General features: G+C 32.2%; 1 protein-coding gene across 1 annotated transcript; it reads left to right on the top strand.

The window, feature by feature from the left end:
* The first annotated feature begins 6,319 nt into the window (after positions 1-6,319).
* LOC128164315 (fibrinogen-like protein 1) lies at positions 6,320-13,018 on the top strand. Its single transcript, XM_052828107.1, has 4 exons — positions 6,320-6,976; positions 7,140-7,236; positions 9,300-9,464; positions 9,732-13,018. The coding sequence occupies exons 1-4, from the start codon at positions 6,512-6,514 to the stop codon at positions 9,977-9,979; spliced, it is 975 nt and encodes a 324-aa protein (XP_052684067.1). The 5' UTR covers positions 6,320-6,511; the 3' UTR covers positions 9,980-13,018.
* Positions 13,019-13,613: the final 595 nt, after the last annotated feature.

The raw sequence follows: 13,613 nt of genomic DNA, 5'->3' as shown, positions 1-13,613 counted from the left end.
ACAATTTACACATAAATAATAACTCGAGAAATTTGAATTATCAAAATATGATATGAAGTAGATCGGTAAATAACTGCATTCTTCTTTTTTGTGATTGCAGCAAATTACTTCTAATTTAGGACATTAAGCTTTGGCGGAAACGAAAATGATTTATGTATGTATATATTGATCATGAAGATCAATGTTTAGCATATTTCATTTGGCTTAAATTGCCTGTGCTTATTAACAAGCATGATATGAAGAAAGGATGCACTGGTTATGTTTATTAAAAACAATATGACCGTTTTAAGATGAGTTCGAGAGAAAAACATACTCTAATGCTTATTTTTAAGTTTATAACAATTAAATGTCTCTCAATGTAACTTTTTTGTATCATGAAGTGAGTAATTTAAGTAGAATTTTGAAAAGGGGGTTAATGTTGAAACACTTATAGATTATTTACCCCCAAAAAGACAATTTTTTTTCGCTTTGCGGGTATTTTTTTCAATATCATTTTAAAACTATTTATAACATAGCATTTCTTTTTCTCGATCTTAAATGTTTACTGCAAGCTGCTGAAAATCATAATATGTTTCGGATGAAAAAATGAGAGACAGGTCACCTTTTTCTTGTAATCAATTAAATGATGTACTGGTAATTGACCTGTACATGTACCTTAGGTTAACTCCCACTCCTACCCCAATCATTTTTTTCAAAGACGTAAATTAGATGCACTTGTGTAAAAAAAAATATACTATCAACAAATTAGAAATTGAATTCCAAAATTAATTGTTTATACATATATTTTTATTTTCAATGCATTTAATGGTTCGATACTAAAAATGCTGATTTACCTTCATAATTCATTTTGAAAAAAACATTTCAAAGTTGGTAAACTTGGATCCAAATTTAACGCACTTTGAACATCTTTTTAAAGTGCAATGCTTTGGTCCCGTATTTAACGCACTTAAAAAAAATTCAAAATCTATTGAAAGTGTAATAAGTGCATTGCTATATAAGAACCAATGTTGCTAGGCAAAATGACAATTTAAAAAATCAAACCAGAAGTATAAAATTGGTTTTGAATATAACACACGTATCGTACCGTCATGTGTTTCCGATAGTCATGTGATTCCGATTGTCTAAACATAATCCAACTTATAAACTAATATTTGGAAAAAGAAAAATACTAGTGAATCAAAAATGCATAGGATAAAACTTTTGGGGTTCGATAATTATCAGATTTCAACAAATATACATGGCTAATCATTCATTGAATTATTCTTTCCCAAAAAAACCTTCAAGGGTCAATCAAAAAATACGAAGACTTTTACTATAGCTATTTTACCTAACGTCATATTATTGCTAACTTTTGTAGACATAATTAATTAATCAATATGTTCAAATAGTTTGATAAAAAAAAAGTTTATGTCTTTATTATTAAAAACTATTAAATTTAATCCTGTCAAAATTAGGTCATGGCGCACAATTAAAACTAATGTTATGTCAACAATAAACCATAAAATGGCGAAAGTAATCTTCCTACGAATTGGACTATAATTATAAACTGAAACCTCAAATTAAGTATTGTCTTGCTAATTTATGTTCCAAAAATTGACGAGATATATTGTTTTGTTGAACGGATATCGGTTATAAGACATATAGTCCTATTTAAAATTGACTAAAAATGTTAACGTCACCGACGTCACGGCGCAATGAAAGATACAAACAATATCGATTAAGCACGGCCAACAACCCATAGAAATAGTACAAATACTGAATTGTGCAAATCATATGTCAAAATTGATTTGCACATATGTATTTGACGGCAATACATTTTGTGGGTGTGGCAGTAACTGTATTTTGGACATTAACAAGCCCGAAAATATAGCGTATATGTATTTGGACAAAGAATGGGTAACGTCATTCAACGTGCAGGGTTTTCATACTGAAAACGAAGAGACATGAGGTAAAAAAAAAAAGAAAAAAAAAAAGAAAATGTTAAGAGCGCAAAAAAAAGTTAGATAAAGCTCAATGCCAAGGGGAGGCTTCCACGCATCTTAGAAATGTAGTCAAAAATCACTTCCGTGTATGAATAACAAGAGGTGTATACAAACGTCAGTTTAGTGAAAGGTCACGTGACGTGTGTCTCAAGATTCCAAGAAAACTATATAATCTTCTAGATCTATAGGTAATAGAGAAAGTTAAACCCGTTCAAAATAAATAAAAAAAAGATTAAACAGATTTTTATTTATATTATTGTACTGTAAAAATAGACACAAAGTAGTCGGGAATAGGCGTCGTTGGTTCGATGAATAAAGCACGTACAACATTTCACTTCTAGGATCAGAATCCTGATACATGTAAGTGTTACTATTTTGATATACATTTCGTTGAAACAGGAAAGAAACAATCTTTCAAAACATATCGGTCAAAAATATATCAGAGAAAGAAAGAGAGAGAGAAAGACAGCCAGCCAGAAGGAATCGTGATAATATTTCAAAATTAGTTTTTACAACTAAATAAAGCATCTAAAATATGACACAGCAATGACACAACAATTGATTGCATATTTTGTTTCTTTTCCAATGTGATAATATCTTAATTATGTATTTACATGTACAAGTTAATGTCTACAAAATGACAAAAATACTTAAATGTGAGAATGACAATCCCAATGAAACTAAATCAAATGAATATTAATTTAAAAAAAAAAAACCATTGGTACAATGTAGTTTCTTCATAAACGTAATTCTGCAAAAATTGTTTAATGCATGTAGCATTTTTTGTCTATAAAAAGTATGGAGGTAGCGGCAACCTTCACCTTGTCCCTGGTTGCTATGTGCCTCATCACGCACGTACATGTTATGTAATTTGATTTTACAAAAAATACAATAACCTTGAATATTTTGTCTTATCACATTATTGTTGGTTCTCTGTAAAATAATGAAGTTTAACCTAGATCATACATCAACCAATCTTCCTTAACAACCCGACCACTGACTAGAAAAAAATCAGTCACCTTCTATTTGATACACGATGAACTATAAAAACAGATATCAATGGAAAAAAAATAGTCGTTGTTTTTGTTAAGTTCCATTTCCATGACATTTGAAAAATACTGATCAACCATTTACTAATGTTCAATAATTTAACAAAGCATTGTCTTTATTCAGAATTAAGGATGTTTTGATATATCTTCTTTGATTTTTGTATTGAGTTAGTTTCTAAATAATATTGTTTAACACATCTAACTAATTTTTCACACATATTGTGTTAATTTTACTCCAATAATCGTTTTTATTACTTTCCTATTTACAATCACTCCCAACCAATCGCCAATGTAGGTCTCAATACAGCACGTTACTAATTAAGCGACCAACGCTGTTTGGTGGATTTTTTTTATAAAACAAACAACGATTTGGGGATATTTTGTCGTGGCTGGCTGCTGTACACTTAATTGGTTTAAAGTGGTATTTATTTAAGATGAACACATTTCAAACGCACGAACAAAAGGCAACGGCATGGCTTTATAGGAAAATTCGCTCACTGAAACAATCAGAGTGCGTGCTCAGTTTAAGGAGGTTGGGTGGTCAACAAAACTAAACATCAGATCTACGTAAGATTTAGAAATATGATTTGTTAAGCTACTAACCATTATTTTAGAAGAAAAAATCAATTTTTTTCTTCGTTTAAACTTTTGTAAATGTTAATATAGAAATCTTCTAAAGGAGACCAATATAGTCTATAATTGACCACTACCATCGATCATTATAAATGAACCGGTCATACCCACTTATACATTTTTTTCTGTAGTTTTATTTAAGTCTGTTATATAATAGAAACAATAAATACATGAATTATTTGGGGACAATTTTACAGGGGGGGGGGTGATAGCGAGGGATAATATTTAAATTCGCTTGTCGGGAAAGAAGGGAGGGGGTCCGAGGCTTATTTTCAGTAACTTCACTAAGTGATTTTTTTAGTTTGAATTCAAACGACCCCCCCCCCTTTCAATCCACGCATGCCTTATGTTCCAAACATTGAGTAAGTATCCATTTTCTAAAATTTTGTCAGAACATTTCCTACCTAGTATTTACATCTAGTATTTCTGTAATTTGCATTTTATCAAGAAAAAAATATGCAGCGAATTATACGTGTATCAGATTGAAATTATCATTGATATATCCAAATAATCCTTTGTGACAAAAAAATACAGGCAGTTCAAAGAAGATGGGGGAATAAGATGGCGCTAATGCCCATTCGGTTTAGTCGTAAAATACCATTTTTAATTTATTTTTCCCAATTAAATATATTCAAATATATTTAATACATAGCACAATTCTTAACTATATTCAGTTTTTGTTATATTTAACAAAATATAAGAAAAAAAATATTGGTTGACATTTTTGTGTAATCAAGCCCATCACATAAAAACCCTAGATATATAAGGTTAGCTGATGACAGATACTCTGACTACTGAGCCATTTCAGACACAACAAAATAAGCTGTTTAAATAGTATGCGTGACTTTGGCCACGAATTTATGGACTTGTATTATTTTTCAAAATGTTGAATTGTTGAGATACAAAATGCAATTTTTAATGTATAGTGGATAATCTCTTCACGTTTTTGTTGATTGAAATCAAGACCTAATTTAAACTATGATAACATTATGGAGCAAAGATCCACTCTATAAAAGAAAATGCCTTGACTTTTTAAAAGATGACACCATTTGCAGGTTTTGATACGTATACCCTGTTTGAGTCAACATATTCCAAGTATTAAACATATTTATAGGCTACATATCAATGATATGTTAAACATGTACTGTTTTAAATGATTAAAAACAATATATCAGGTTTATTGATATTTTGATTTTTCAGTAGCTTCTCCGACGATGTGTGGGAATTTTACACGCCTTATCCAATCATCTTCTTTAATGAAAACATAAATTTTATGACATGTATACATATGTACATGTACATGCATGTACACACCATTGTCCACATATTAATTTGATGAAAACATAAATTTTATGACATGTATACATTTGTACATGTACATGTATGTACACACCATTGTCTACATTTACCTGCGTAAGACATGAAACCAGTTCAGTTTTTACTTATCAGATTCACGTGAAGAACAAAGTTTCCACTGCGCTGAGACGATTTCTATTTGTTTGCTTTGAAAATCCCGATCCCCTCCCATATTGGAGTTACATCAGTTCAATTTTGTATCATTTCTTGTAGGAGTGTTTGAAAAGCATTTTACAAAACGTATAAACATGAAATGTGCGATACAAAATTGAGCAAATAAAATAAATAATCGTCATTGGTGAATCAAATAACACATTAGAAATCTTTGAAAATGCAATTGCTTAATATTCGAGCATTTTAATGTTATACATTCTCAATACTCAATTGCAAATACTTGTTCACAGTATATATATTTTATTGTTTCAAACTTAAGAAAATTTGGTCAAAGATATTTTGATTTAGGATACGTCTAAGATAGCTTTGGCTTACATCTTAAGATCTGTCTAAGAATGGTCATACATGTAAGATATGTCTTAGGATATATCCTAGGAGATGTCTTAAAATAAATCTTAAGATACTTTCATGAACATGGTCACTGAGTTCTAATCGACTGTTTGAGAGTGATAGTAATTGTTTTTACTCCATTGTCAATTGACTTTTAGCGATACCTAAGATGTTAATCGATCGGCAAATTTGTTTGTTTGTTGTTTTTGTTTTTTGTTGGTTTTTTGCACCCAATTTGAATCTAGATATATTATGTTTCAGGAGGGAATATACTATATAGTCAAGATAGACCTTGGCAGCTATTTTCAAAACTGAAGACTAAAAAATACTGTGCGTCAAGCATCCACGACTAACCATATAACATATTTAAAAAAGTCTTGATCGCAAAAAATCTTAAATAGCATACTTCGCACAAACGCATACATGTATGTAAATCTGAATTAGTGGATATGGTGTTTTAAAAAATTCATTTTGGTTTACTTAGCTTTCCTATTCGATTACTTTAAAGAACGCCATGATATTTTCTATCTCAAAATGAAATTGATTTTTTTGGTAAAACCTGTTTAAACCACTCAAGTCAAGTGGACGAAATTTATATGAGTTCATTTATAAAACCACCGAGTTTTTGTTGTCATTTTTAAAGCTCTAATCGAATGTTTGCGAGTAAAAGTAGTGCTTTTACTTCCTTAAGTTTAGCGATACGCAAGCTGTAAACCGATTGGCAGATTTTTTTTATTTTTGCACCAAAATTAGATATCAGGACGGAATATGAAATATAATCAAGATAAACTTTGTCAGATATAAAGGATGGTCTTGATAAGGTATCTTCAGTGACATGGTCTCACTTAGATGAATCTAGTTGGATCGTTTCCAAAAACATTGATACAACTATACCACCCTAACATCAATTTTTTACAACACTTTATGGTTTTATGACTTGATTTCATTTTCACAGCATTGTAAGCGAATCTGACGGATAACATTGCGATGGGTAGACTGTTTGAATTTCTGATCTGGTCTTTATTGTTTCTATCAACAAAAGGACAGGCGTTGTATGATGATATGGGAGACAGGAAGAGGTCTGTAGACTTGGCATTACGCTCCATGAGAACCGACCTACAACAATTTAGTCAAGGTATTGAAAGGATGGTGATGAAGAAACTTGAGGGTTTCGAAAACATCATCGAGGCAAAGATGGACCAAATAGGGACAAAGAACAACAAAAGTCTTTCCACTATTCAGACCGAACAACGACTCCTGAGACAGGAAATGCGTGTACTAAGATATCTGGAAATATTCAGTCGATTGAACAACATTGCTGGTTTCGACTGTGCTGACATTTTGGACTACTTTCCAGATACCAGAGAGAGGGATGGTGTTTATAATATTATGGATTTAAATAAAACAAAGGCTGTGTACTGTGATATGACCACTGGCAATGGAGGATGGACGGTAATCTCTCTCTCTCTCTCTCTCAGAAAAGAAATAGCTTTTTAAAAGATAAATTCTTTTTAAGTCAGTTCGTAAATATCGTCATTGTTTATGCACAAAACATATATTTATATATGCTTTTGAAAAATGGATGTTTGTAATATGTTGTCTTAATTTTGAACAGGTGATTCAGCGAAGAGTGAATGGATCGGAAGAATTTGAACGTAACTGGACGGAATACAAGAACGGGTTTGGATCTGCTGATCATGAGTATTGGATAGGTAATTTTCTCTCTCTCTCTCTCTCCCTCTCTCTCTCTCTCTCTCTCTCTCTCTCTCTCTCTCTCTCTCTCTCTCTATCAACACCCATACAAGCTGTTTTAAATGTATATTTGAATAGAAAAAACTACAAAATTACGTAGTCATTTCAAGAAGCTAAAAGTGATTCCACATGCCACGGTAAATTTTTCGAAAATGCTGTCACTGGAAGAGTTGTTCTTCATAATCTTACCAATCAAATTGTAATTTAGTATTCTTTGGATACTGCATAATATAAGAGTTAAAAGCTTCACATGAAAACATGTATACCCGCTTTCATTTTGTAAATATACAATAACTCCCTGTGCATAATAGTGTCTTAAAGTCGCAATCAAGACTTTTGTTGTTTACATTGAAATCTACAAATTTATCAAAATACGTTTTTAGTACCCTGTTCTTTTATCATAACTCGCTTTGAGATATGTTTTGTTCTTATTAACATATTAGGGAGCAGTTAATTAAATAAAGTTGAAAATTGTTTGATTTTCTTTTATTTATTTAGCACAAGAAATAAAAACCCCAATGTACCTAATGATACCCCATTTTATCTGTATTCCAAGATAACACCTTAAAAGAATCAGATGGTAAATTTTCATGAAATTTCTCAAATATGTATACTATAGCTGTTTTAAATTACACATGGTGAAAAATATAGAGTAGTTTTTACGAAAAAAAATAAGACGGCGTCTTCAAATTCTGTTTTCAGTTTTTGTGTGATTTAAACCAAGCTTAAACAATGTAATGTGAGTAATTTACGTAAAGTGGAAAACTAAACAATAAAATGCTTTCTTAGGTGAATTATGCGTGAAATGAAAATAGTGGTCATTGCAGATGAAATTCACATAACCCGAGTCATCAGGTTATATTAATTGTTTCTGTAGTGTTTTTATTGTTTAATTTACATTTCTCTGTAAACAAATCAATCAATTGCTTGCAAAGAGTAAGTGAAATTAATTCAATTATTGTTAATGTACATCAATACGTTTGATAAAATGAATAGCCAAGTCGTCTTACATGGGGATTTGAGTCTGATGTCATTATATTCCTTCCCTTGCACATGTCACTGACGTTGAAGGTCTTTGATCTAGACCCTAAATTGACTTTTAGTTTATCTAAGTAATCAGTTAATTGAATTTATTCTTTACTTTTACTTTTCTACAATCTATATTGTTAAAAATGATTGGTTATCTATATGTGATTGTTGGCCATGTTTAAGTATTCGGTATTTGGAGAGCGACGGTCAATGCGCTCTTACCACCGACTCCGAACCTCACGGAATATTGCTATAAGTTAAATAAATCTTATAATACGGAAACGACATCTGCAGTTAATGTTTCTGTGAGAAACATCATGTTGAAAAATTGAATTTCCTGGGTAGGTATGATTCTTAAATTTACTTTGTATATACACCCACCCAGTAACTAAAAATATACAAAATATACAATATACAAAAATATACAAAATGGCACTGATATCATAATTGTTATTATCGACCAATCGATAAACTGGTAAGAAATGGATCGTGTAGATTTCAGCCCTGCGAGTTTCTAGAGAGCTATGGATCACGATCGGTGTTGTCAAGAAATAGTGGACATTACTCGGTATATGCAAATATTATTAAATTAACGAAATTATATGGACAAGAATTAGCAAACGACCATTTTCAATAACAATTAAATATATGGCAACTGCATTGAAATTCTTTCTTAAGTGATTATTGTAACTAGCACAATGATCGATTAGATTTAAAAAAAATATACAGCACACAAGGATCTAATTGGAGAAACCAAGGGTTGCATGTAATAATGTGCGGAACCAGCAAATATACAAAACGTATATACTCAACGTTTTAAACTCACAGTCATGGTATTTGATACTGACCATATACCTCCTCCCCTTTCGGAAAAAATTCTGGATTCGCGCATGACAGGATTAGTTCTTATGATGTGTGATTAAATAAATATAAAGAGAAAAAAATTCGACGTACTTAGAACAAATTATGTTATAGACGTTGACATTTTTTAAAGGAAATGACATGCTACATAGATTGACGACACTGAAGCCACAGGAACTGCGAGCAGATATCGAGAGATTTAATGGAGAGAAAGCCTATGCTGTATACTCTACTTTTTCTGTCGGGGACGAGGCCAGTAAATATCAGCTACAGGTGAATGGATACAGTGGGAATGCAGGTAACAATTATGCAGCGTGTCTATCATTCAGAACTTTAATCATTTTCTGCTCGTCGACAGATCGAGTTAAATATTATGAAATATATTAATAAGTATTTATTTTATTCTACATATTAATCATTTTCTTTTAACCGTTTAAAATGTCAAAATATAGTTATTGTTGGAAACTAATTTCTTTTGAGATACATGTAAAGCTATTATGATTACACCTGTTATATTTATTGTTCTATTGACATAATTCACACATCATAACCATTGTGAATGTAGGAGATAGCCTGGATGGCCACAATAACATGAAGTTCTCAACTCCGGACCAGGATAATGACCTGGACACAGGTTCCTGTGCCGGCGGGTACAATTGTGGATGGTGGTTCAACGAGTGTTACGATGCCAACCCTAATGGACCCTACACCGACTCTGAGAAAACTGGCTGGCATTACAATGCATGGTATCACTGGAAAAGTTCGTATATATCCCTGAAAACAATACGGTTAATGATACGTCCTCGAGCCTGACTTCGAAATGTTACGTTGCAAAATTAAGCAGTTCTCTCTATGTGCATTTACTTTATATACAATAGGGGGACAAAAGTCTTGAGAAAAAAAATGGATTCACGTTTCCAACGCAAGAGGGACAACTCGTACAAAAACCGCTTTGACAGCTGATTTGCCTACTATGAATAGAACAACTTACCTCAGTATTTAGTTAAGTGTCCCTTCAAACGGATGACCTGTTGGATTCTTCGGGGAAGGGGTTCATAAAGATTTCTAACATAATTTTAATTGATATCCTGCCAAATTTGCAATGTTTGGTGAAGAAGTTCGTCCGGTGAATTGATCATGTGTATACGTGATTGAAGTTTTCTTTTAATATATAACCAAACATTTTCTATAATATTTAATTCCGGAGACTGTGCAGGCCAGCTCATGTTTTTTATCCGATTTCTGGCGACGAAATCCTGAGTCAAACGGGACCGATGTACTGGGGCGTTATCGTCTTGGAAAAGGTAACTCCCATCTGGAAAATGGCGAGCTATAACAGGCCAAAGGTTTGTGTCCAAGATATCAATGTACTTCTCTGAGTTTATATTCCCTTCAACTCGACACAAAGTACCAACACCGTTAAACCACAGGCAGCCCCAGACCATAATACTGAACTCTCGGCCATTTTGTCGCGCTGCTAGGTCAGGTCTCTAACCCTCTCCGGCTTTTTTCCACACACAGACACGATTATTTTCACCAACACATATTTGAGATTCGTCGGTAAATATCACTTTTGACCACTGATTTCTTACAATCCACCACCTCTTTTCTCTACACCACGAAAGGCGTTTCTTTCTGTTGACAGTTTTGATCACAACTTTTTTCCTGTATACACCTCTATAAAATCCATTTTCTTTCAATCGCCGTTTGATAGTTTTTTTAGATATGGACGTTGGTCTATTTTCGTTATATAGCCAGACGATCCCTGTTAACGATCCTCTGTAGCCTTCGATATTTCCGATCGCCAATGGAACGGGGTCGGCCCGATCTCGGCAGGTTTTCAAGCGACCCGGTTCTTTGAAATTTACCAATAACTCGGTAAACATAAGCTAAACATCTGCTGACACTTCGTGCAATGTCTGACACTTTTTCTCCGTTTGAATAAAGCTCTACGATGACTTGTTTCATGGGTCGTGAATTTTCTCAACGTCTCGCCTCCATTTTGTTTACACCGATAGAAAGACAAAATTACTTCGAGCAGACGAAAAAAATACGTCACAGGCACGTGTCACATACTAAGCTATTTATACTTCACGGGATTTCCAAAGTTTGAAACCGTTGAGGTGTAAACAAAATTCATTTTGCAAGATTGTGTGATATGCGACGCCATTTTTTTCTCAAGACTTTTGTCCCCCTACTGTACCTGCATGTTTTTTGTCAACATTGAACTCTTTTAAACCATTATATGAATATATAAACTGCTGTTTATTATGTATCATTTTTTATATTTAAATTGATTAATATTTTGCTTTTTTATAATTATTATGATAACTAAACTCTTGTTGCTAAAGATAAAATGGTCTTCTGTTCCTCATGTATATATTTAAAAAAAATGGATTCCTTTTGTAAAAAGAAAACGGATCTGATGTATACTGTGAAGGATTTTTGCATTGTTTCTATGCAAAGCAAAACAAAATGACAAAAAGTCAATTTTAGAGTACTTCTTGTGACGAACGGAAGTTTTGCCGGATCAAACATGATATGAAAAATTTTCTTCATACATTATTTTGTTTTTTCTCAATGTTCGGTTGTTCAGTTTTTGTCAGTTTTGAGATCTCATTGAGAAAAGGGTTTTTTGTCTCAGGACTGGACTGGAGAAACAGAAGTGAAGGAAGACGCTTAAAGAGATATTATTAGTACATTTACCTCCGATACATAACTGTTCATCAGACTGAATAAAATGTTGAGAGAAAAAATCTTAACTTCTTAACAGTTTGCTTTGTTTGAACCCTTTTGGTGTGAACCGGAAGTGACAATCGACAAAATGAAACCCTTAAAACACAATTTCATCAAATGTCTATCATCCCAGTAAGTTTTGTGCCTTAGTCACATAAAGTTTCTGAAATCTCGCGGGTACAACATTTGATTTAAAAAAGCCACCTGAGATATATGTGATATTTCACCGGAAGTAGGTATTTTTTTTTTTTATTCAAGTTCGCACATAAAATAAATGTGGGGATATATACTAATATATTCATTCTATGTAAAATAAATTTAATACGTAAATAAAATAATTTATCAAGTGCTTCCAGTTACGACTGAGTTAACGACATACAAAATAAAATTATTTGAATACATCTGGAGCTATATCTCTATCATCCGACAAAGTCTGGATGCTCAGTTATGTATCGTTTTAGAGATCTCGATATGACAATCTTTTTGTCGCGGAGCAGGAAATGGACAACCAGAGATAAATTTCGATTTTTTTCTAAAGACTCAAGATATTATAACTCCCTGTCATCACTGAACATTTTAAGAAAACCTATCCTGCCATCTCTGAGAAATCTTGTGGACAAAAAAATTAAAAAAAAAAAAAAAAAAAAAAAAAGTAATAAAAAAAAACAAAAATAAAAAAAAGTAAGAAGAAACATTCCCATCACTATAACGTCTTTCGATGGAAACAGAAGACATGAAATAGGAAATGTTTGTATTATTCTTTTTATTTTGTACAGTGCACTTACACTTCTAATATTGAATGTTATTTGCAAACAAACAACAACTTTAGTACTAATTGGAGGTTTTTTTTATATTAATTTGAAATTGCAGATAACTATGCACAAACGATTACACATAAGATGGATAATGGTCAATAATGAGGATGATTCGTAAATATATACATATTAGACAGTCTTCCTCATATTTCTTTCTATTTGGTTTAAGTGTACATAACTTTTTTAAACCTCTGTCTTCTGAAAGAATTTTTTGTCAAGTTATAAATTTGTATATAAATATCCCTTTAAGTATTTAAGTCATTTTACTCATCATCAACATTTTTTGTTTTCTGCTATAGTTTTTGTTTATTTTAAGATCTATAGAAAATAAATATTTTGTTTAATTACATTGTTCAGTTTTGATTACGTTTCCTATCATTTTTACAGACATTAGAGAATTATATCAATATTAGCGCTAAATAGTATTCACGATATTGGGATTCTCACTTTTTCTATACAAAACAGGTGTTATTGTCTTATTTTGTTTCTTTTATTTATATACATACAGACCATAAAACGTGTTACTACACCTCTAAAACGAACCGTACAGTTCCGTGCAAGAAACGAACCGTACTGTTCACAAAACGAAACGTACCGTTCACAAAGCGAACCGTACCGTTCACAAAACGAACCGTACCGTTCACAAGCTCAGGTAACAAAGCCAATGATTTTTTTTAAAGAAAATAGAACAATGCGATATAGAGAGCTTACGACGTCAGTTATATTCAATGAAACAGGCCCAAGACGTTGTTAGAAAAGGGGACATTGATTCCGTAATGAATAAGATATGCGACACTTAATGCAGCAAAAATTTCTATCGGTACCAGAAACAAAAATAAATCGAAAGGTGAAAGTAAGTCGAAACCATGGTTTAATAAAACTTGCAAAACGGCACG

The sequence above is a fragment of the Crassostrea angulata genome, chromosome 9 (assembly GCF_025612915.1).
Source record: "Crassostrea angulata isolate pt1a10 chromosome 9, ASM2561291v2, whole genome shotgun sequence".
NCBI lineage: Eukaryota > Metazoa > Mollusca > Bivalvia > Ostreida > Ostreidae > Magallana > Magallana angulata.
The sequence above is the reverse complement of the archived record's forward strand: the minus strand, read 5'-3'. Positions and strand labels throughout refer to the sequence as shown.